This window comes from Rhinoraja longicauda, chromosome 16 (genome assembly GCF_053455715.1).
Source record: "Rhinoraja longicauda isolate Sanriku21f chromosome 16, sRhiLon1.1, whole genome shotgun sequence".
Lineage (NCBI taxonomy): Eukaryota > Metazoa > Chordata > Chondrichthyes > Rajiformes > Arhynchobatidae > Rhinoraja > Rhinoraja longicauda.
The window spans coordinates 37,302,150-37,328,380 of record NC_135968.1 but is presented as its reverse complement, the minus strand read 5'-3'; the positions used below and the strand labels follow the sequence as shown (position 1 = coordinate 37,328,380).

Genomic DNA, 26,231 nt, shown 5'->3' with positions numbered 1-26,231 from the left:
ATGCTAAAATTAACACTCCAAATCTTAAAAAGGGAGAAAAAAATGTCCAACATTTCTGGCTAAAGCTAATGCTTCTGGGAGATAGAAATAAATCATACAAGAGTGAGGCCCAGTGCAAATTAGAGGAACAGCACCTCATATTTCACTTGGGCAGCTTACACCCCAGCAGTATGAACATTGACTTCTCTAACTTCAAGTAGCCCTTCCTTTCGCACTCTCTCTCGATCCCTCCCCCTTCCCAGTTCCCTGACCAGTCTGACTGTTCCGGATTACATTTTATCTCTGTTGTCACCTTCTCCTAGCTAACAGTGATCTATTCTACATTTTCCTTGATCTCCATTTCTTTTGACGTCTCATTTTCACACCTTACTCGTCCTTATTTTGTGTTTCCTTCTCCCCTGAATCTCAGTCTGAAGAAGGGTTTCGACCCCAAACGTCACCCATTCCTATCCAGAGATGCTGCCTGTCCCGCTCAGCTACTCCAGCATTTTGTGTCTATCTTCGAGAAAAGGCAGATAGACCTTCACACCTTCAAATAATCCATCAACAGCCAACACTTTCCTCGCTCAAAGAATGGCTACTAAGGCAAAGTATCAGAAAAGTTGAAAGTGCCATATCCAAATATATTCCCAAACAATGTCCCATTGAAGCTCTGTTATAATCTTCATGTTCTTTCTCTCTGTCTGTCAGCAAAGTCTTTAGTTTAGATAGACACAAAAAGCTGGACTAACTAGCAGGTCAGGCAGCATCTCTGGAGAAAAGGTATAGGTGACGTTTCAGGTCGAGACTGTCTTTAGTTTAGTTTAGTTTAATGTCACGCCTATCTAGATACAGTGAAAAGCTTTTGTTTAGTGCTGGCCAGTCTGTAGAGCGACTATACATGATTACAATCGTCCGTCCACAGATGATAAAGGGAATAACGTTTAGTCCAAAATAAAGTCCAGTCTTACACACCGGTTAAGACAATGAAGCAGTGAAGTCACACTCATCTTTGACCTCCATTGCATCCTTCCATTACTGCTAAAATGTAGATGGCCAGAATTATAACCTCACCATAGGAGTCACTGTTCAAATATATTTTGTCCATCTATAGTTAAGATGGAATTAAGCTCAGCTGTGTTACTTGTGCAGTATGTGCAATGGCTTACTGATGTTTATTATCAAGATTTGAAGAACTGCCCATTGGACCAGTTACTAAATGGCAATCACTGGGCGCAAAGAAACCCTCCGGCATAGAGTCAATGTTCAGTTTAGTTTAGAGATACAGCGCGGAAACAGGCCCTTTCGGCCCACTGGGTCTGCACCAACCAGCGATCCCCGCACATTAACACTTATCCTATACCCACCAGGGACAATTTTTACATTTACACCAAGCCAATTAACCTACAAACCTGTACATCTTTGGAGTGTGGGAGGAAACCGAAGATCTCGGAGAAAACCCACGCAGGTCACGGGGAGAACATACAAACTCCGTACAGACAGCACCCGTAGTCGGGACGAACCCAGGTCTTCAGCGTTGCATTCGCTGTAAGGCAGCAACTCTACCGCTGCGCCACCATGTCGCCCACTGGTGTCTTCAGGAGAGAAGCAATGGGGAGTAAAAATTGAAGGGAAAGTAAAAATGTTAGTTATACAAGTAACTTCATTTTTGAAGTTTGCATTAATCCTGCAAAGAAACAGTAGAAACCACGTGATTTGATTTTAAACTATTATTAAAATAATAATGGAAAATTTATATCAAGATAAAGTTATTTACAAATATACTGATTTCAACTTTTAGCCTAGGTCTACCAACAGAAAAAAAAACAATGTTTCAGGCGCTGAAAATTTAATGTGTAGGATAGTGTTAATGTACGGGGATCGCTGGGCGGCACGGACTTGGAGGGCCGAAAAGGCCTGTTTCCGGCTGTATATATATGATATGATATGATATGATATGATATTGACTCCATTTATACCTCACGCTGCCTCGGCAAGGCCACCAGCATAATCAAGGACAAGGCACACCCTGGCCACTCTCTCTTCTCCTCTCTCCCATCAGACAAAAGGTATAGAAGTGAGAAAACGCACACCTCCAGATTCGGGGAGAGTTTCTTCCCAGCTGTTATCAGGCAACTGATCCATCCTACCAACACCTAGAACGCAGTCCTGAACTACTATCTACCTCATTGGAGATCCTCAGACTATCTTTGATCAGACTTTACTGGCTTTATCTTGCACTAAACGTTATTCCCTTTGTCTTGTCTCTGTACACTGTGAATGGTTCGATTGAAATCATGTATTGTCTTTCTGCTGGCTGGTTAGCACGCAACAAAAGCTTTTCACTGTACACCGGTCGGTACACGTGACAATAAACTAAACTCAAATTCAAAGTAAAAACATCAAATAACCATCAAAATGTTCTAATAATTATCTCTGAATCACAGATACTGTAAATAATAGAAGGATGTTCAAAGGAAATGCTGACCCAAGGATATTCTATCATAGACCATTTCCAGACTACATACTATAAGCCACAATGGAGATTAAAGCAATTAGAGCTGCTCTAATGTTGGACCAGTGGCAAGCTGGTACATTCACCATTGACTTGAGCATGAGCCTATACTTTGCAGAGTCCCCATTAGCAATTTTGTACGCAGACCTATACCAATGCTCATTGGTGAAGCCCTTTGGAGTGGATTTAGTGCCTATAAATATTGTCATCTTGTTGAGGAGTGGAAAGGGCACAGAAGAGGCCTCCACTGCAAAATAACTGGAACACATTGATGTCTAGCATAACTGTCTTTGAAATTTATCCACACCGTTCAATATTTATAAATGTGTCTATCATTAATAAGCATTTAAAAAGTTTAAGTCATAAATTAAAAAAATAAAATATTCAACCAAGGTAAACGAAAAAAATAATTCATCTTACACAAATCACTGAAAGATATAAATTACCTAATACTTACTGTTGTCCATTCCAGCCGTTTTCCCCCCATTTAAAGTAAAGATGTTCTTCCTACATTAAGTCTCATCTGGCACATGGACCTAGGGGTGGGGTGGACTTTCCAATATGTGCTGGAGAATTACCCGAACAGCATGCTCCACCACCAGATTTTATGAGGTTCAACAACAGGGTGTAGTTAAACAAAGGTTAGTGAAGAAGTCAGCAAATTTAACCCACATTTTCACACGCTAAAAGTCTACATTTGGTGACACACATGTGGAGCTCCTGACATTTCACTGAAAAATCTTGGCCAATAATGGAAAAGATAGTTACTACTTGAGGAAACCATGATTAGAGGCTGAAGTGCTCGAAAGGAGTTCATTCGTTAAAAAATGAGCAATGTTTTTAAAAAAATCTTTTTTACAAAAAGATACAGTATGGAATTAGGCCCTTCGGCCCACTGAGACCATGCCAACCATCGATCACCCATTCACACTAATTCAAAGTTATCCCACTGTCACCTCCATTACCTGCAATTTTACACAAAAAGCTGGAGTAACTCAGTGGGTCAGACAGCATCTCAAGAGAAAAGGAATAGGTGATGTTTCGGGTCATCCCGAAATGTCACCTATTCCTTTTCTGCAGAGATGCCGTCTGACCCGCTGAGTTACTCCAGCTTTTTGTGTCTATCTTTGGTTTAAACCAGCATCTGCAGTTCCTTCCTGAACACCTGCAATTTTACAACAGCCAATTAACCTACAATCCCACAAATTGTTGGAACATGGGAGGAAACCGGAGCACTTAGAGGAAATTTAGAGGAGATCTTATCGAAACGTATAAGATTATTAAAGGGTTCGACACGTTAGAGGCAGGAAATATGTTCCCAATTTTGGGGGAGTCCAGAACAAGGGGCCATAGTTTAAGAATAAGGGGTGGGCCATTTAGAACTGAGATGAGGAAAAAAAAAATCAGTCAGGGAGTTGTAAATCTGTGGAATTCTCTGCCTCAGAGGGCAGTGGAGGCCAATTCTCTGAATGCATTCAAGAGAGAGCTAGATAGAGCTCTTAAGGATAGCGGAGTCAGGGGATATGGGGAGAAGGCAGGAACGGGGTACTGATTGAAAATGATCAGCCATGATCACATTGAATGGTGGTGCTGGCTCGAGGGGCCGAATGGCCTCCTCCTGCACCTATTGTCTATTGAAACCCAGGCATCGCAGGGAGAATGACTAAACTCCACACAGACGTTAGGATCCGAGGTCAGGATCAAAACCGGGTCTCTGGTGCAGTGAGGCAGCATCTCTACCAGCTGCGCCACTGTCCCTTTTATCACTTCTAAAAGTGAAAACTGGTGTTGAATTCATGCGACAGTACCATCAAACTCCACAAAGCAACAATGAAAGGAGGAATCAGTACTTAGGATCTTCAGAGCTAAATTTGGCTGGATGAACAATGTCCATAGTTCACCTTTATAAAGGCAGGGTTCGTACAAGTCAAGATAGTTCAGCTAAACTGGCTTCTCAAGCTAACCGGCTCCATCTAGCCTGAACTGCATACTCGCGTGCAGACAGAAGAAGTCGCTCCCAAGTGGGCGCATTCAATCTACCTCGCATTCTATTGTGAGACCATAGTGACAACGTCTGACCTCTCAGATTGTCGTGCCATTCTCACAATAAAATGAAGAGTCTATTTTGTCCTGGAATCATTGAAACATATTTGTGTCCTTTTAAAAAATAAAAAAAATACACCATACCAATAGGCTCCACGGCTCACTGAGTCAACGTCAATTATTGATCACCCGTTCACACTAGTTCTACGCTATCCCACTTTCTTATCCACTCTTTCCACACTTGGGACAATTTGCAGAGGCCAATTACAGTGCAAACCTTGGCATGTCAGAGGTAACTGAACCTGGAAGAAACCAGAGGTGTCTGAATGCCACCTGACCCACTCATAGTAAAATCTAAATTGATGTATTCTCCTCATGGCTCCCAGATAGTTCAACCCAATATCCCAACCTCTTCAACTATCCAAGAAGATCTCTTGCGAAGACTAAAATAAGGACAATGATTAAAATAAGGACTATGAAATCACCAGAGATTTTATAGTGTATGAAAATGACTGCAGATGCTGGTACAAATCGAATGTATTTATTCACAAAATGCTGGAGTAACTCAGCAGGTCAGGCAGCATCTCAGGAGAGAAGGAATGGGTGACGTTTCGGGTCGAGACCCTTCTTCAGACCAGAGATTTTATGCTTTGGATGCATGATAGTGTTATTTACCTTGGTAAACAATTCACAGCAACGTAACATATGATTAAACAACTTTTTAAGCAAATCAGTAGAAATGGACAGACGCGTCTACAATGGTAAACATGCAGATGCCACAGACCTGAAAGGTAATTTCCTTGCCCTTACTATAAGTTTCTCACCAATCTTTGGCTGCAAATTTCTTCTGGTTTAAAAATATTGTTGACTTTTTGCAACAGTCCCACGGCTTTCATTTTACATACTGCATTTATTTTGTTAACTAATTCTGCCAAGACTGTACATTGTTCCGTAGATGCGAGGAGAAATATCTCCCTGTCAATGGCTGCTCCATGCCTCTCTGTGATATCTAGAATGAGAAATCCTTACTCAAATTTCTGTGATATTTTGTGCTGCAGGATCTATCAGCGTATCTACAATGGAGACAGCGTCAAGCCTCTTCAGAAAGATTCAGGACAGCAGAATTGCAGTTTTCCATTTAATTGGACGGGCTTCCTTACTGCTGCTAACGTTACCACTGCAGCAAAGATACAACATATGGCGTTTGCTCGGTTCATTGGTAATAACATTACTGATTTATCACCAAAATATCTCCTCCACCCACCAAATGCATAATGTTGCACATTTACATCAGCCTCAGAGACACAGGCACATTCATGTTTCTGTTCAACTACTCCAAGGGGAACAGTATGGACACTGTTTCCACAACATTATGATCAAGAAGTCACATTTATACTGACCACTCGCATTACTGTGAGATGGTGAAAGGCAGAACTCCCACAAGTGCAAAATCAAGAAGGTGAGGAGTTCTGCTCACTGACCTCTGATCAAATGTGACATCTGAAATCACTGAAAAGCCCTGATGAAATTGGTCCCTCTTCAACATTGTTAAAATCTGAATGATGATGGCAACGTGAGCAGCCAGAATTTGATTACTTTGAAGATTTACTCTTCCTGGCAGGTTTCTAACCTGCTGAGCTAACACTGTTTGCACACATACTGTCACTGCTCCTGGACAACCATATCCAGTTGGTTTGCTCACAGCACGTTTCAGCACCACTGATTTATAATCAATATCACTATTTTACACTCACTTCTTGGCGCGTGTAGGTACTGAATGGGACACGGCCCCAGTTCTAAAATTGTGCCATAAAACCATTCAACCATTCCTTCTGGATGAATGAGAAGGAAGTGAATGACACACAGCGTGGGCAGCCACTGATCTTTCCACACGCTGAACCATTTAGTCCGTTAGGTATGCTCCAGCTATTCGTGCTTTCAAAACTGTAATATCATACGAGAGCTTCAGCAGTAACACGCATTGACATTTGTTGCTGCCGTTGTGGACCAACTTACTTTACACAGCCTCACAAACAATAATAAGACTAAAAATAATAAAAACAGAAAACCACCCAAAAATATCTTAATGTGTTATCCAGAGTCAAGTAGCGTCATAAGTAAATATCAAATTGAATATGATTAGACACAATGAATACACAAAAGTACAACTGTAGTTAGGGCTATTGGGCTTCACAAAATGGGATGTTACTCAAAGTTAAATAGTAAGTGCCGACAAAATACCAGGTTAAAGGTTCGAGTCAAATATTGAAATAATACATTAATTTTTGGCCATTGATTGTAATGTATTTAATTACAATAATACATGGGACATTGTAAATAGTCTTGGTATCCTTCCGAATGGATCAAAATATACACAGATAATGGATCATATGTAACATCACTTGTAGAGTGTGTACACTTTTGGATGCTAAGCTGTGAAAGAATTGGGCTCTGCTCTGGAACACATACAAGCAGTCTGTTGACACCAACTTTCAAGACCCACACATTAATAATGGTCAGTTGGACATGATACCAGCAACCTGGCATCCATGAAACTGGACCATAACAAGCGATAAACATCTCGGGTGAAGTGAGGAGACCAAGAAAGGAGACATCAGTGCATCAGTTTCTGTGTAGCACTGAGAACAATTTCATTGCAGTTCAAATGGCAATGCACCATTTGCTCCAATGCATTTAACAGGCAATACAATACAATCAACATTAGTGACATAAAGTGCTGGAGTAACATAGCATGTTAGGGTAGATCCCAACCTGAATTGGCACATATCCATGTTCTCCAGGGATGCTGCTTGACCCAATGAGTTACTCCTGCACTTTGTCTCTTTATTTGTAAACCAGCGTCTGCAGTTCCTTGTTTCGACAATCAAAATTAGTGCCCTTCTGATCGTATTTATATGACCATTTGGAAAATAGTTTAGATGCTAATTGAGGAATAGGGTTGTATATCGATTTTGCCACAATCTTTATACTGTAATGAGTTTGACTAGGCAAGATACCAAGACGAAAAGATGTACACATTTTCAATAACAAGTCAAGATTTGATCTTCTCTAAAATAAGATTGGTCCAAGGACCACTTTAGATTTGAAAACATCATTGTTTTAACCTGTATGAACTGAACATCCCACAAGTTGAATTTTAAAGATAATCCAATACTTGGCTTACTTTCTAATCAACTTTAAATGAAATTTAAAAAAATTATTTCACGAATAAGCACCAGCTGAATTTTCTTTATTTTAATTTTTACTGTGATTTGGGATGCTTTTCCAGTTAGTCCCTTGCTAAAATTGTCGATTAGGTTATTAAAATTTTAGGCAAATGCATCAATATTCAGTTTCTAAAATTAATTGCACATGAATTAATAATAGCAATAAATAATACCTGCTCTTTCAAAGTTTTCCACTGCTATCCATAATTTAGTTAATCCATTTTGTTCTCCAATCGGATAAGTAACTTATTATTATTTGTCCATATGGTTGGTCAACAACCCACACACAATATCTGCATTTTGTAAACTACAGTATTAAAGAATATATTTGGTTGTCCTTACATAGAGTTATATTTGGCATAAAAACTTATAGATCTTTTGAATTGAAAATTAGTATAGGCACAATGGAACAGAATAAGGTAAATTAAAGATGTATAATTACCACTTATTAGGCTTCGCAAAATAGCAATATTGTAAGTTTAATAATATTCAATAATGTGTTACCAGCTGTAAAGTTCAAATGAAAGGTTTAAATTAGTCAATATTAATATCTAATCAAAAAAAATCAGGCCCCGTTCATCACATAATAAATACCACTTTGAAGGCAAATTGTCAATGTCTCCACATAATTGTGTTTACATTCTCCATACTGGCACATATTCAAAGTAGGTGTCCTCATGTGCAGGATATTTTTCAAATGCAAGAGTTTCAAATGGAAGAAAAACACTGGCAAATGCATTTGATTCTGGAGCAAATCTGAAATCTACGCAGCCTTGATTTTTAGGGAGGGGGGAGGTAATGATAATTTGGAGTGTGAGACTAGCCAGGGTACCAATACAAAGATGTGCCCAATTTTGATCACGAGTGAAAATGGCTCTTTTTTAATTGATAGTGCAAGCCATCTGCCCATTGGGTAAATATTCCTATAAATGGCTGGTTTGGCATTTTGCAATCATTTCTCTGGGTTCCAAAATTTTGAATTTATGTTTGCAAATTAATCTCAAAGGCTTGTAACTTCCACCAAGATCACAAGACGACTATTCAGATCCTGTAAATACAGCAATGTTTTACTTGGTTCAATAAGTAGAATCCTGACAATATTCCTGATGGGTCACAGTAACTTTTTTTCCCTCAAACATTGAACACTTCCATGGGCAGAAAAAAGCAGAATTATACTCCTGCACACTTCTCTCTTTGAAACAGTATTGCATTGGACAAGTAGCAGAATTCAAATATTAGTGTTGGGATTCATGCTGCAAAATTGATCTCAGATAGTAACAGAAGCAGATTCACCAAAATATATTGAGTTACTTATTAACGCAAACCGGGTTATTTCCATGCCTAATGTATTAAACTCACAACATACTGGAATCCAAAATTGTTTTAACTACAGTCTCTTCAAAGCTGACACAAAAAGTATATAAAAATACAAAATAATGCAATTGGGCATAACACAATAAACGATATTGCATTCTGAATGCATTATTGGTGGCAATTATCAAAACCTCTATAACTTAATTTCAAAAACACAATCACCTGCAAACCATAACATTGTCTCTTTTTTATATTTCAAACACGATTACATTAAAGCAATAACTTGCTTCCCTGCTTTTATGACATCAGCTTCAGCTATTGCTTTGCTACATATCATAAATACTTCTCATCGACAAGTCAGGCTAATTCAGATTAATTTTATTGTTTTTTCTCAGCTACATACATACAGCGCGCAATCACCTTTGTCATTTCATTACCACAGCAGAAAATTATCATTGAGTTTATTTGTGATGTCTAGAACCCTGAAAATGGCCAAAATCTCAAAGGAAGAACTATTGATTGTAAAAATGATAGGAAGATTAGAAAAATATTTTAGCACAGCATTCTCCACCTGACAATCATGCCCTTTATATAATATCGGAAATCTATTAGAATCGCAACTTTCTAATAGTCTTGAAAAACAAGAATCATCTTTCGTATTGTGGTATCGGAATTGCTGCACCCATAGGGTGACAACATAAAAACAAAGTGAAAAAAAACCCCTTGGTGTGAAAAGCCATCATTTATTTTAAATTCACTTGCATTTTTCAACTCTCTTGATTCCTAACTTCATGATTTCCCCTGAATAATAGATTTCATTACACATTCTGAGTAGGCGAACTATTTTCTCTGATCAAATGCCTTGTCTCTTGCGACAAAAACGCAAAGAGCAAAAATCTAGTGTTGCATCTTTATACTACAGAGAGCACAGCCTAACAAAAAGAAAATCAAACGATTGAAAATAAACAGAGTATTATGTCCAAAGCATGCTCAACCCTGAATATTTCCAAATTGTACTTCACAATTAATTTAACCCAAGCAAACTATGTTCCGATATCTTTGAAGCAGTAGTTTAGTTTAGTTTAGAGATACAGCGCGGAAACAGGCCCTTCGGCCCATCGAGTCCACGCCGACCAGCGATCCCCGCACCTTAACACCATCTTACACACGCTAGGGACAATTTACACTTATACCAAGCCAATTAACCTATAAACCTGTACGTCTTTGGAGTGTGGGAGGAAATCGAAGCTCTCGGGGAAAACCCACGCAGGTCACAGGGGGAAGGTACAAACTCCGTACAGACAGCACCCGTAGTCGGGATCGAACACGGCTCTCTGGCGCTGCAAGCACTGTAAGGCAGCAACTCTACTGCTGCGCCACCCCTTTCTTTTATTAATCAAAAATATTTATTCAAATATTAAAATATATACAATACAATAAAACCCAAACCAGAACCCACCACCATAATACAAGACAAACAATAAACTATTATACAACTATGTTACAATCCTTGTCAAGGATGCATTCAACCCCCCACGGTTCCCCACATTCCCGGAAATCCCCAGGGTGCCCATGGACAGCGCATGGTCCCTCTCTAACCCCACCCGGGCACGGATGTAACCCCGGAAAAGGGGCAAGCAGCTGGCTCGGGCAGAGCCCTCTTCCGCCTGGCGCCGTGACTCGCGGATGGCCAGCTTGGCCAGGCCCAGGACCAACCCAACCAGGACATCCTCGGCCCCGCCCTCTCCCCTACGCACAGGGTGTCCACAGATGAGGATGGTGGGTGAGAAGTGCAGCCAGAAGGCAAGGAGCAGCCCCTTTGGATAATGAAGCAGGGGCTGCAACCTCACACACTCCATATATACGTGGCACACAGACTCACACACTCCATGTACACGTGGAATACAGACTCACACACTCCATGTACACGTGGCACAGACTCACACACTCCATGTACACGTGGTACACACACTCACACACTCATGTACACGTGGAATACACACACTCCATATACACGTGGTAGACTCAAACTCCATGTACACGTGGAACACAGACTCACACACTCCATGTACACGCGGTACACACACTCACACACTCATGTACACGTGGAATACACTCACACACTCCATATACACGTGGTACAGACTCACACATTCCATGTACACGTGGCACACAGACTCACACACTCCATGTACACGTGTAACACAGACTCACACACTCCATGTTCACGTGGTACACACTCTTCCAGCCCGCAACAATGGCAGGCAGCTGGCGAGTCTGTAAACTGCGAGAGAAACAGGTTGCAGGGGACTCCTCGGTGCACCACGCCACCTTAGTATATAACCATATAACAACTACAGCACGGAAACAGGCCCGTTCGGCCCTACCAGTCCACGCCGACCACTCTCCCTGACCTAGTCTCATCTACCTGCACTCAGACCATAACCCTCTAATCCCTTCTTATCCATATACCTATCCAATTTACTCTTAAATAATAAAATCGAGCCTGCCTCCACCACTTCCACCGGAAGCCCATTCCATACAGCCACCACCCTCTGAGTAAAGAAGTTACCCCTCATGTTACCCCTAAACTTTTGTCCCTCAATTCTGAAGCTATGTCCCCTTGTTGGAATCTTCCCCACTCTCAAAGGGAAAAGCCTACCCACGTCAACTCCGTCCCTCTAAAAAATTTAAAAACCTCTATCAAGTCCCCCCTCAACCTTCTACGCTCCAAAGAATAAAGACCCAACCTGTTCAACCTCTCTCTGTAGCTTAAGTGCTGAAACCCAGGCAACATTCTAGTAAATCTCCTCTGTACCCTCTCCATTTTGTCGACATCCTTCCTATAATATAGTAGTTGCAACAATGACCAGCTTTCTCTCAGGCATCCGAAGGCGAGACAAAACTCTTCGATTTAAATGCAATAATTCAAGTTTGATTCAAGATTCTGTTTGATTAGCCGCTTTTTGTGCTTCGCAGATTTTTTAAAGAGCTACTTAATCGCAGTCGTTTTCAATGATGTATTTATCAGTACTTAATTCTTAAATCTGCAATAACTGATCTTACTTGTTGAAAACTAATACGTAGGTAAGATTCTGTGGATCTTGAGGGAAGCTGGACTGTCATGTAAAAATATACTGCCCAGCGAATGGTTTGCATCGGTCTCTTGGAATAGGAGTAGAATTATGGTTATTCGGCCCATCAAGTCTACTCCGCCTTTCAATCGTGGCTGATCCATCTTTCCCTCCGAACCCCATTCTCCTGCCTCTGACACCTGAACTGTGTTGGGTCATATGGTTGTGTTTCATAACTAATATAATGCCTGTACTGCTGCCATAGTATGATTGTGACATCATTTGATTATGTGCACATAATATGGGTGACACAGTTGTTTAGTCATAGAGTTGCTGCTTCAAAGTTCCAGCAACCTGGTTTCAATCCTGAACATCAATACTGTATATGTATGGAGTTTGCACATTCTTCGCGTGATTGCATGGATATCCTCCAGATTCTCCAGTTATAAAGATCATGTGATAGGAGGAGAATTAGGCCATTCGGCCCATCAAGTCTACTCTGCCATTCAATCATGGCTGACCTATCTCTCCCTCCTAACCCCATTCTCCTGCCTTCTCCCCATAACCTCAGACACCTGTACTAATTAAGAATCTATCTAACTCTGCCTTAAAAATATTCACTGACTTGGCCTCCACAGCATTCTGTGGCAAAGAATTCCACAGATTCATCACCCTCTGACTAAAGAAATTCTTCCTCATCTCTGACAATAGACAATAGGTGCAGGAGTAGGCCATTCAGCCCTTCGAGCCAGCACCGCCATTAAATGCGATCATGGCTGATCACTTTCATAAAAGAACGATCCATTAATTCTGAGGCTATGACCTCTAGTCCTAGACTCTCCCACTAGTGGAAGGAAACATTTTGTCCCACTTTTCAAAGACATCCATGCCAGTGGATTAATAGTCAGCACCAGCCGATGGGCCTATGTCCGTGCTCAATGACTGCTCAACAACTCTACAACTCAAACAAACCAGCCACTTATTAAAGATGTAGAAACAAAGAACTATAGATGCTGGTTTATGATAGACACAAAGTGCTGGAGTAACTCAGTGGGTCAGGCAGTATCGCTGGAGAAAAAGGATAGGTGACGTTTTGGGTCGGGACCCTTCTCCAGTCTGAAGAAGGATCCAGAACCTAAACATCAGCTATCCTTTTTCTCCAGAGATTTTTGCTGCCTGACCTACCGAGTTACTTCGGCACTTCGTGTCTATCACTTGGTTAAGAGCTTTGTGTTTCCTGCGTATTGCTCTGCATATTTGCATATTATTCCACAAGACTGGAAGCTCAGCCAAGTGACGATTTTGTAAACATTACATCTTGTACAAGTGTACATTGCAAACTATTTGAGGACAGAATGGGGAAAAAAAACTGAGGCTGCCTAAAACTGTCCAAAGTATTGACAGTCCATACACTTGTGGTGAGAGGGCAAGTCATGGTAACCTCAAAGATGCAAACTTGGAGCAGCAGCATTTGCCCCCAGACCCGAGCACAGCAGAAATAAAGAACAGCACATAACGACCCTCAGCAGTGAGACTGTTAACCTAGGAAGTAGTACAAAATGTTAGCTCATATACATTGTGTCTACATCCAAATCTAGCTTTTATTTGCCTTATATATCCATTTTTCTTTCCAACACAGATCACTGCAGTCCCTCAGGTGTATGTCTATTACAGTCATCCCATTCCACCCCCCCCCCCCCCCCCACCCACCTCACCGATTTCCCCAATAACTTATTATCCCCACATTCTCAAAAACCTCACCCCAAATTCTACCACTCACCTACACATTGGGCAGTTTACATTGACCAAGTAAAACACTTGCCCTCGGTCTGCCAAGGCCTACTGGTTCTCCCGGTTGCGAACCATTTTAACTCCCCTTCCCACGCTGAACTTTCTGTCTTGGGCCTCCTCCATTTCCAGAGTGAGGCCTCAGGCAAATTGGTGGAACAGCACCTCATATTTTGCTTGGGTAGCTTACAACCCAGCAGTATTTTCTAATATCAGGTAACGTCTACATAAACTCCCCTAGCCCTCCCCTCTTATACTCAATTCCCCGATTAAAATTATAGCCAGCTGTGAGTGAGAATGATCGACTGACTAAATGTGCCAGCAAAACAAACTGGCTCTCAATGTCAGTAAAACCAAAGAACTGATTGTGGACTTTGGAAGAGGCAGGATGAGGGTCCACAAACCTGTCTATATCAATGGGACGAGGGTGGAGATAGTCAAAAGTTTCAAATTCCTGGGCGTGCATATTTCTGAAGATCTTTCCTGGACCCAGCACACTGATGCAATTATAAAGAAAGCCTGTCAACGCTTCACCTTCCTGAGAAGATTACGGAGATTCAGAATGTCAGAGAGGATTCTCATGAACTTCTACACGTGTACAGTAGAGAGCGTATTGACTGGCTGCATCACGGTCTGTTTCAGCAACTTGAACGCCCAGGAGCGAAGAAGACTGCCAAACGTTGTGAATGCTGCCCAGTCCATCACGGGTCTGACCTCCCCACCATCAGAGTTACTGGAGATGCTGCCTCAAAAGGGCAGCCAGCATCATCAGAGACCCACACCACCCTGGCCACACACTCATTTCTCCCCTGCCATCAGGAAGAAGGTACAGGAGCTGGAGAACTGTAAAGTCCAGGTTCAGGAACAACTTCTCCCCCACAGCCATTAGGCCATTAAACACTACAAGCTCCAAATAACCTCCGAACTACTTAGACTATTAATGCACTATTATTTGTTTGCTTTTTTATGTGTACGGATGTGTGTGCGTGTGTATATATATAAAATATACACACACACACGGAACTTTTTTTCTTGTTTACTATATTGTTTTACAGTGTACGATGTTCACATATTCTGTGGTGCTTCTGCAAGTTAGAATTTCATTGTTCTATCTGGGACATATGACAGTAAAACACTCTTGACTCCTGACAATGGAGGCATGCATATGTAAAGTTTTCTTCGATATATATCTTCCACAAGAATAAATTTGACTTTCATACTGCTCGTTCATATTATATTCATGTTGTACCATTATACAAATGTTTATTTCACAAAATGCTGGAGTAACTCAGCAGGTCAGGCAGCATTTCAGGAGAGAAGGAATGGGTGATGTTTCGGGTCGAGACCCTTCTTCAGACTTTTATTATACAAATGTTTATTGCCAGTTGGTTTAATCCTCTAATCATCGAGACTACATTCATCTCCATTATGATGTAATCACACATGTTCCTGAACATTTCACAGGTATCTTCATTTAGCAGATTACTCTACAATCGCCCAGCATTGAACTCAAAACATGCTAATCAGCACCATTATCGAAGCAAGATTTTCTCTTTTGCTGGGCCCATTCTCTGATACAACTGCATACCCAATGGTGGAGTTAACAAACTTCACAACACTGGTACAAACTAAGTGGGTTGTCAGTTGCTTAACAGTCATCATTGCAGGTTATTACTGCATTTGAAATTCAGTTGGTGCCTCGAAATAAGTGCTCAAGATCAAAATTCACATGATTTGAATATAAGCTTCCGCAATTTCAGCAGAAGATTGACAATGCCAAAAAACACAATTCTCCACTTTCCAAGAAAACACCATCATTAACCACCCTTTTATTCAGTTCTCTAACTTACAAAGTAATTTAGCGAATTTGAACAAACTCCCCTCATTTTACACCCTTCAACACAAATGCTGGGTTATAAAGAAGTTTGGAATAGACAGAGCAGCAATACTTGTAAATGTACTGTAGTTGAGGACTAGTTGAAACAGAAACCTGTTTTAACACAGTAAATCTAGCTGAAAGGATTTCAAGCAATCCATTAAGAGATTCTCATTAACTCATGATGCTTCAGCAGAACAGACATTATTATTTCTTTAAAAGTGATGACTTGATGATAATATTGTGAGCACAGCTTTGAGAATCTGCATTTCCTGAAAGCACACCGACACTAATGAAAAAGTGCAACTAATCATGAAATATCTAGAAACAAGGCTTTAAAGTGGAACAGTTAATATACCATTGTGGTATGCAAGGGTCCCAAAGTTCGATCATCCAGATGTGGAATGCACAATTTTGAGGTAAACAACCCAATTAAATTTGAGAAAATCTCAATTCATTTCATGCTACACGTGAAATTATTGACCTGCTTATTGCCACGTTTGCTCTCTCACAAACTGAGTGTGTAACAATTTCATCTTGATCCTCAATATTATGCAAAATACATAATAGGCCTGTCACTGAATTTCTTGAGTTTTTCCAGCCTTTGTGCAGTTTGCAAAGCATTTCCATCGAACAGGGACCATAATAGTTTGCTGCTTTTTAATTATAAATTTACTTCTAGTTCTGCTGCTGAATTTCATAGCCTCACACTTATTGTTTTTTATATAAAGCGACAGTAACAAATGAGGATGAATGCCTGGGTCTTCAGATGGCACCAGTCCCTCCCTGGTACAGATGGCAATGTTAAGTGGCATTCAGCTTGTGCGTCTCTGACTCCTTCGAGATACAGCGCAGAAACAGGCCCTTCAGCCCACCGAGTCCACGCAGAACAGCGACCCCTGCACCCTAACACTATCCTGCACACACTAGGGACAAATGTTTACAATTTTACCAAACCAATTAACCTACAGGCCTGTGCGTCTTTGGAATGTGGGAGGAAACTGAAGATCTCGGACAAAACCCACGCGGTCACGGGGAGAACGTACAAAGTCCGTACAGACACAAGCACCCGTAGTCGGGATCGAACCCGGGTCTCTGGCGCTGTAAGGCAGCAGCTCTACTGCTGCAAGACTGTGCACCCCTTATTCAATAGGGTTTCATCTTTCATTTCGTTGAACATTCAATTGCACTGGAGCACAATATGGCTGCCAACTTTTGGTGCACGTTTGTAGTTTATAAACTACTAAAGGAAATAACAATGGCACCCAAAAGTCAGCTGGGCTTTAGGCACAAGGCCACAGCTAAAAGGGCATCATAAGATTCCACTCCATCAAAATATGAAGTATAGTCACATAAAGAAAAAGGCAGCATGCAGGCAGCATACAGCATATTTGTATTATAAGCTATTTTTCAAATACCAGGATTGTCGGAAGGAGAAAACCCAATATAAAGATTGATGTTGAAAGACGAGGAGCATCTTCGTGAATGATATCTTCACAAACACTGTGGGACATAAAGCAAGGAACATTCAGGTGCACATCTCTAGCACTTTGTTTCTGCATCTTGGAATAGCCCTGGAAGGGAGCAATGGTGCCTGATGGCAGATAATTGGCCTATAAAGTGCAACCTACATACTAAGATTTCTCATTCGTCTACGATTTCAAGCTGCTGTATTACAGTAAGAAAGAGAAACAAATTAGCGAAAGATGCTGCCAGTGATCCAAAAAAAAATGAATGAAGGAAACGACTTCCGATAAATGCCCAAGATGGCCACATTGGCAGCGGGATTTGCCAAAGCACCATTACCCCACCTCCCACTGTGTACTGTATTATCAAGGCAGAGTGGACATTCAGTTATCACACTCTTCACAGTCAGGAATGAACTCTCTACACAAACCTCATGATAAGCAAAGTGTTAGTGACTTCTCATTCTTCTTAGGCCCCCTCGGTCATGGCTGACCATGGGTGATGCATCCTAGTTGGCTGCTTGCTCCACACCTCGGCTAGAGCAGCGTCGCTTGTGGCTGAAGAGACCAACGCGGGAGTGACAGTCTCTGTCGCAAAAGTTACTTCTCATTATTCACCTTCATTCTCATATCTGTAATTCTGAACATACACTGCTCCATTACGTATGGCTAGTCCAGCCAGCCTTTTCCCACACCAGACCATCAATTTTCCATGCTGCAAAATGGAAAACTCCTGCAGGCAGCCTGCTACATGACCAAGAGTTCCGCACGCGATTTAATAAAATCCTGCAAATGGTTTGCTCGGAGAAAGTATAGTTTTGGAATGCTTGAATAACAGAAATCCGATCCTATTACAATGCCCAGACACAATAGACAATAGACGCAGGAGGAGGCCATTCGGCCCTTCGAGCCAGCACCGCCATTCAATGTGATCATGGCTGATCATTCTCAATCAGTACCCCGTTCCTGCCTTCTCCCCATACCCCCTGGCTATAGTTAATAATTAACAAACCCATGCCATAAAAAACTAAATAAAAGCCTAATAATGTGCACAATATTGAAATAACAACACGTTATAACTATGATTAAAAAAAACATTTAGAAACAGTTGGATAACCCCTGCACATAAATTTTCATTTGTGATAACGATGGGATGAAAATGTTTACCATTTTTATATTTGACACATAGTTCAGTTGGTTGTATGATATCATTGATAGAGGAGGTTCTTGTTTAAGTGCCAATCCCAAAGACCCAGGCAGAACAAACTTTAAACCAATAGACACAAAATGCTGGAGTAACTCAGCGGGTCAGGCAGCATCTCTGGAGAAAAGGAATAGGTAACGTTTCAGGTCGAGATCCTTCCCAAAACGTCACGTATTCTTTTTCTCCAGAGATTCTGCATGACTCACTGAGTTACTCCAGCATTTTGTGTCTATCTTCAGTGTACACAAGCATCTGCACTTCCTTCCGACACACTAAACCAATACTCCAGTATGGTACAGAAGAGTCCTACACTATCAGATCGGCTATCCTTGGTAACCTCGCATTCATCCACATTATACTGCATCTGCCATGCATCTGCCCACTCACCCAACCTATCCAAGTCACCCTGCAGCCTCATAGCATCCTCCTCGCAGCTCACATTGCCACCCAGCTTTGTGTCATCCGCAAACTTGGAGATGTCACATTTAATTCCTTTGTCTGAATCGTTAATATATATTGAGCCTTGGGGCACCCCATTAGTCACTGCTAGTCAGTAACTCTCAACATCTTAGCCAACATGTTCGCCTCAAACAAACCCAAACAATCGATTATTTGATCAAAATAACATTATTGTCAGTGGGAGCTTGCTGTGCATACGTATAATCCAGCATTTCCTCCAACACATCAAAATTAAAACAAGCTTCAGGACCACCACAAGAGACCATTCAAATACAAATCTCTATTTATTCAATTTGCCCAGAATCTTTGAAATAATTTTATTTCAAAGTTGCACATCAATGTCACCCCCATTCATTAAATTTACAAAATACCATGTCTATCTATGCCACAGGACCTGTACTTTAAATATATGACCATTAGTTGATTTGGATAGTAGTAATCATTTTTAAGCCATACTCTTTAAACCACACTTGTTATACAATTACAACAATTGGAACAATTGACCCCCCTCCCCATCGATATACCATACAATTCATAATCTACCAGGTGCATCTGCTGTTTACATCTCGCACACTATTTTATGGAAAGGTCACAATAAAAAATGATGTTGGGATAAAATAACAGTAAAACAAAAATAGATTCATCAAAGGCTAAAATAGAATGATGGATGATCAATGATTCAAGCAGTAAGAATTAACACACCTCAGAAATAAAGCGTACAAATGGCTCTACAACTTCATACAAGGGCCTCATAATGTTGATTTCACTCAGTAAATGCCATTTCATCCTGTGGTCTCGCTCACTCTCCCCTCTCTATGCATTAATGGAAAAGACAGTGTCCTTTAGGACGGTGACCCGATTCTGTTTAAATGATTTTGATACATGAGTGCATCAAGGTACAGGTATTTCTCCTCTGCTGCTATATATAAGCAGAAAAGTAACCATTCTCTCTTGCTCTTCGGTATCCCAGTGCAGCTTAGGACAGCTAATATCTAAAAAGTACAGTACCTGAGTGACTTGATTTCTGCTTGATCATGGAAGAAGGTGTAATTCTACTGTGAACTCTAATTATTTGTGTTGTTTTATATTTTTTTTGTACGGGGTGGGGATGGGCGAGAAGCAGTAAAACTCAACATAAGGAAGAATAGTGCTTCATCTTATTAATCTCTATTCAACAGAAGATAGATTTGTGATGGGGAAAGGTCCACTGATGCCTGTTACCAGCCATGACAGCGCTACAGAGATTTACAATGCAGCATCAATCTTGTCAACTAGATACCAAACAGTGACTGCTGGACACTGGGGAAAAGCACAATACTGCTATATATGTGAACTCATTTGTAATGTTGTTGCTTTTTTGATTCATACTTGTATGTCAGGATATTTTCATTGGAACTCACTTTTTGATGAAGTCTCGCTGCCATGTTAACCATGTGAAGCAGTCTCCGCTGTAAAAGTAGAATGCAGAAGCCTGTTAGTAACAGATAAGAGATGCAGTATGCACCCTTATAAGCAGCTGAGAAGCAGTCTGTCAGTTTTACTATTTATTTCACATATGATAGTGATTTGGGATGTGATTACACAAATTGGACATTATGACTCTTAATGTTTAAGTATGAACTTCATGAACAGAGAAGAGAACATTACCAGCAAACAGGAGTCCATGGGTATCAGAAGGCAACCATTGTTTGTAATGCACTGAAAGCAACAGATGATTACTACTTTGATTTTCAGAAAAAGCTTATTGGGAACATCCCCAAAAAAGCCTGCGTAACAGGCTGACAAATATCCAAGGCTTACAGCACTGGGGAAGGAGTTACCTTTTCTCAATTACAGTGGTATCAACCTTCAGCCTAGTCTAATACTATTGAACACAAAAGAACCAATAAAATAATTATTTGCACAATTCTAAAAAGCCCCCTTTTTAAAAATCAGTCAATTTCAAATATATTTTTTAAAGAATTCTATAAAAAGATTTTGAAGCAAAATGTTCAAGTCTTTAATAAACATGGTACCAAATACACTTAGTGAACAAAACAAGAATGGTCTGTGATTGTTGCGCCAGGACTAATATTGTCAATATAACTTGACGATTTTTTAATCACTTTTCCAAAAACTTTTATATGCCAAGATAAACAATTGTTCCGGAAATTCCATTCAGTCAAATATTGCTTTTTTTTTCCTGTAATGAATGAAACCAAAAGCAAAGGGCTACTTTTCCTTCCAGATAATTACTTTATCATAAAAATGATGCACGATGTTTGCTTAACAAATAAAAAAAAAGGCAGTAAAATGAGAGGACAGGATTAGAGTTTCAGCACCGAGTTGTTTTAAGCAGTCAGAAGCTCTTGCCTCTGAGCTGTGGCATTCGCCTTGTAATTTCAAATAAACACTTATCATGTTACTGATTAAAGGTATTGTAAGCTATATCTTTGTGTGAAATTGTATTAAAAACTGTACATTAAATTTTGTAAAATGAAAAATTGGAAACCACTGAGTCAATCTGTTTTAATTGGGTTCCTATGGAATTGCCACACAACTACATTTTTCAATATACAGTCCCAAAGGTCCCATGCACACTTGTAAAATATAGTTCAAATAGCCTGAATTGTTTTTACATTGGAACATTCACAGACAGATCAATTACTCCATATAACGGCTTAACTATTAGTGGCAGGAGATGTTACCATACCAAATCATAATCTTTAACTGATCTATGTCACATTCATTCACAAGGGAAATATCACACAAGATGCATACTGTAAATGTCTGTTTAAAACTGCTTTCAAATTCTATGATTTTCCTATCCCAATACAGTTAGCCTTAGCTTTGTCTAAGAATCATTCCTGTGAGAGAAAAGAAATCAACCCCTAATACTTTCCAAGCCATTTCGCTTCTCATATCGATTTCAAGGATAAACAGAATCAATCATTAATAATTACATTAAGAGCTGACCTGCAGGTTAATCATATTCCCTGTGCCTCTTACTATGGAATTAACAACAGACCTCCTAGGCTATGTTACCAATTGCTGAGAAACAATTTTTGATAATTGTCAGGAATTGATGCTCACAATTTGATTTAAAAGCAGCAAGTTTAGAGGATTCACAGTTATCATAACGCATAATGTAACCTTAGAAACACCTGATTTAAGACTATTTTTCACAAATTTGAGGAATTCTATAATTAATGCATGTTACTCATTAGATAAATACAAATCGATAATCTCAATTGAATATAGAATGTACCAATTACAAAAAGGCTAACATTTATTTTTGAATACTCTGTTCCAGTATCTAACAGTACTGGCATGTTAATTCCCTTTAATTTCCAGTTGCCATTCTTGGTTTGACTTTTTCTAAATTATTTTTGCCATAAATACCGAAAAATTCCTGTAAAAATATGAACCTACAAGTTTAATCTAAAGATTATATGTTCTTTACTTACAGTCAAAATGAACATCAATGCACTAAAGTTGAATACAAATGAAAATCAGATACAAAATAAGTGTATATTCCTTTCAGATCAGTCACATTTCTTTCCTCCAACTTTTCTTTTCACAGATTAAATTTGCTAAAATAATAAAATTGGTTTAATTTTTTGTCACGAGAAATATATCATTTATAATCTTTGTCATACTAACTGTGCTTCTTACTACAACATTCCAACAGCAAATCCCTTAGTACTTACAAGGGAGAGCAATTACTGTAAACATGGTAATATTTGTCAATCTGCATCAATTCTGTTTGAGTGCCTTTCCATTTATCATCTCAACAGAGCATTAAAGATTTTATAAGCATCTATCATGCCGCATTAGAAATATGAACTCCTTATTGAATATTTATTTGATTATGTGTCTCAATGTTGAAATTTTTGATCATAACACATGACATGAAGTTGCATTCCAATTATCAAAAATGCCAAATGATGAGTACCACCAAAAGCAATTCAAAATAATGTGATGTCTTTCTAAACACAACTCTTAACATAATGTGTTATGTAATTAAAATGTACTCTAAACTAGCAACAAATCAAATATATCTCCACTTGAGATCAAATAAACCAAAAATTCTAAAAATGCATGGAAGTAGATTTTTCAGTATTGTCATACTTATCTTTCTAATTTTAAATATTTACGCATAAAATCTTAATCAGGCATTATGATTCAGAAATCCCATTGGCCTTTGTCTAAAAGGATATTAGATCAACGTGCAATGGAAATAGTTGGTGTTATCTCTAATTCTTTGGAGCCATTTTTTAATATTGATAAAATATTGAAGCTTTGTATGAAATGCTAAATATAAGTTCAATGCATTTCAAGAAACAGATAAGCTCAACTAAAATGGGAGGGCATTACTACACAAGAAAAGCAGACAAAGCTAGAGCCCATGGGAGTGTTCAGGGCTGCACCTTCGAAGAAAGCAAGAGGAATCAAAAAATAAGTTGTTCGGGGTGAGAACAGGTTTGCTAGACAGACAAGAGTGTTAATGGAGTGGAACTGATTGGATCTCTGTTCCAGAAAGAACAGGAGGGCCGGGTGGCCTTCCTGGTGAGGAATGGAGGTACAAATAGTCCGGATGTCCATGGTGAAGATTACCATGGAGGCATAGGAATTGAAAATTATTGAACCGTCAGTGGGCATGCGAGATGTCTCAGATGCAAGTCAAAAAGTTCTGAATGCTTGGAGAGGGGGTGGTGGGGGGGGGGGGGGACCTTAGAATCTAGGTACTTGGTGAAGGGTTTGATGGGGAAGCAACAGGCAGAATCAATGGTTCTGCTGGGACAGTCCTGCTTGTGGATTTTGGAAAGCAGATGGAAATGGGCAGTTGCCAATGTGTTGTTAGGGACCCATAAGGTTGGAGGCTGTGGAGGGGAGATTGCTGGAAGTGATGAGATCAGTGACGGTCTCGGCGACGGTGGCCTGGTGTTTGTCACTAGGGTCATGTTCAAGGGGCAGGTCTGAAGAAGGGCCCCAAACAGAAAAGTCACAGGTCCATTCTGTCCCCAGATGCTGCACGACCCAATGAGTCCAACCAGCGCTCTGTGTTTGGATACAAATATGAAGGACCAAAATGCAGGTGTATTGCACATTTTATCTTCCATGTGTAGCATTTCAAGTGCAAAGGGCAGAAAATAAACATGCAATGATAACGGAATACGATCAAGGGTGATATTATTTTTAGCAGAAAATTATTTCCACTTCAAATCTAGATCTATTATAGAATCCAATATATGAGCTAATTCTTGAACCAACCTGCACAACCTAATCTTACATCGGCAACCAAACACTATGGTTCTGTCTGAAGAAGGGTCTCGACCTGAAACGTTGCCCATTCCTTCTATCCAGAGATGCTGCCTGTGCCACTGAGTTACTTCAGCATTTTGTGTCTATCTTCGGTTTAAACCAGCATCTGCAGTTCCTTCCTACACTTTATGGTTCACCTCTGGCAATATCATGGACTTGTTCTGCTTCTAATTATATTTTTGCACTAATGTCCTGTTTTTTGGCAGTCTTCTTTTTTTGAGAAATGTTATGCATAATTTATATTTATGTATATTTTGTGTGGAAGTTGTTTTTCCGAGTTTGTACAAGTCTATCTGCCTCTAATGCTGCTGCTCTATTCACCTTTCCTAAACCTCACCAGACTTGTGCATATGACAATAAACTCGATATGTCATAAGGATTACTCCTGATTAAACCAATTGGACCTAAAAATGTCTCTTTGTCCAGCAACTTTATCTAACAAAGATAAATGTAAACAGAACTCCAAAGACATACAGGTTTGTAGGTTAATATAGTTGGTATAATTGTAAATTGTCCCTAGTGTGTGTAGGATAGTGTAAGTGTGCGGGGATCACTGGTTGGCGCGGACTCAGTGGGCCAAAGGGCCTGTTTCCACGCTGTATCTCTAAACTAAACATTATCCTTCGAATTAAAGCTGAATTATCTTATCCTTTCGTGAGATTCTGCAGGAGTATTAGCTTGTTTAAGAGTTCATTAGAAAGAGCGGGCTTAAATTCCAACTGAAAATGCTTTGTAAGCTGTTGGATGATAATGGTAGTTGGGTTGAGAGGCTGCTTGACCACATTATCGGTCCTTCTTATCCAAATCAAATAAGGATTTGACTTTCAAGAGTAACAGGATCTCAACAACAGAAATAAGCTTTCAACCCATCAAGCTAATGATGGATTTATCCTCTCAGTCACACAGCCTAAACCCATTCTTCTGCTCACTGCCCATGTCACAGGATGTTTAGTGCAGTCTGTCCCCGTTTTACAAACCTCCGACATGGATGCTCCTAGCTACTATTGAGCTCCTGTAATATTATTAAATTTTAAAAGTCCCAAGAACATAATACATTCGCTCCTACAAATGGTCGAACACCATCGCTCTCTGTTTCAGTAATTTTTTTATTTCTGCTTAGTCTCGTGTTCTTTCAATGTCATTCACGATAACGGTACGGTAGCGCAGCGGTAGAGTTGCTGCTTTACAGCGAATGCAGCGCCGGAGACTCAGGTTCGATCCTGACTACGGGTGCTGCACTGTAAGGAGTTTGTACGTTCTCCCCGTGACCTGCGTGGGTTTTCTCCGAGATCTTCGGTTTCCTCCCACACTCCTAAGACGTGCAGGTTCGTACACCAATTGGCTTGGTAAAATTGTAAATTGTGTAGGATAGTGTTGGTACGCGGGGAATGCTGGTCGGCGAGGACACACTCGGTGGGCTAAAGGGCCTGTTTCCGCGCTGTATCTCAAAACGAAATTAAAAACTGAACGACTTATGAATGTTCGTGAAAATGGAACTTGTTCCTTACCCAGGGATGACTAGTTCCTGTCTAAAGGCACCCTCATTAGAGTGAGGAAGTCATGTTTCAGCTTTATTGGTTAGGGCGCGTTTGGAATATTGTGTGCATTTGTAGTCACCCCCTTGACAGAAAGGATTTGGAGGCTCAAGAGAGCCTCTTGGTCCTTGTTTACCATTCTGGTTCACCAGAATGTTTCTGGATTAAAGGTACTAGCTGAAAGGAGTGGTTGGACAAAGACAGAACAGTACAGCACAGGAACAAGCCCGTCTGCCCACAATGTCTGAGCCAAACATGATCCCAAGATAAACTAATGTCATCTGCCTGCACATGATCCAATATCCACCCAAAGGAGAGGCTGGACAAATTTCAATTGTGTTCTTTGGCAATTCAGAGGCTGAGGAGAGATATGATAGAAGTACTGCACATAAAATTATGAAACACATAAATGGGGTAAACACTCAGAACATTTTCCTCAGGGTGGAA

At 40.2% G+C, this 26,231-nt stretch overlaps 1 protein-coding gene across 1 annotated transcript in view; it reads right to left on the bottom strand.

The window, feature by feature from the left end:
- Positions 1–26,231, bottom strand: part of LOC144600964 (methylated-DNA--protein-cysteine methyltransferase-like) — a 299,188-nt gene that overhangs the window by 257,044 nt on the left and 15,913 nt on the right. Inside the window, exon 2 of the mRNA XM_078412869.1 lies at positions 20,346–20,393. Within this exon, the coding sequence (XP_078268995.1) occupies positions 20,346–20,378 (33 nt within the window). The 5' untranslated portion in view covers positions 20,379–20,393. The remainder of the gene's footprint in view (positions 1–20,345; positions 20,394–26,231) is intronic.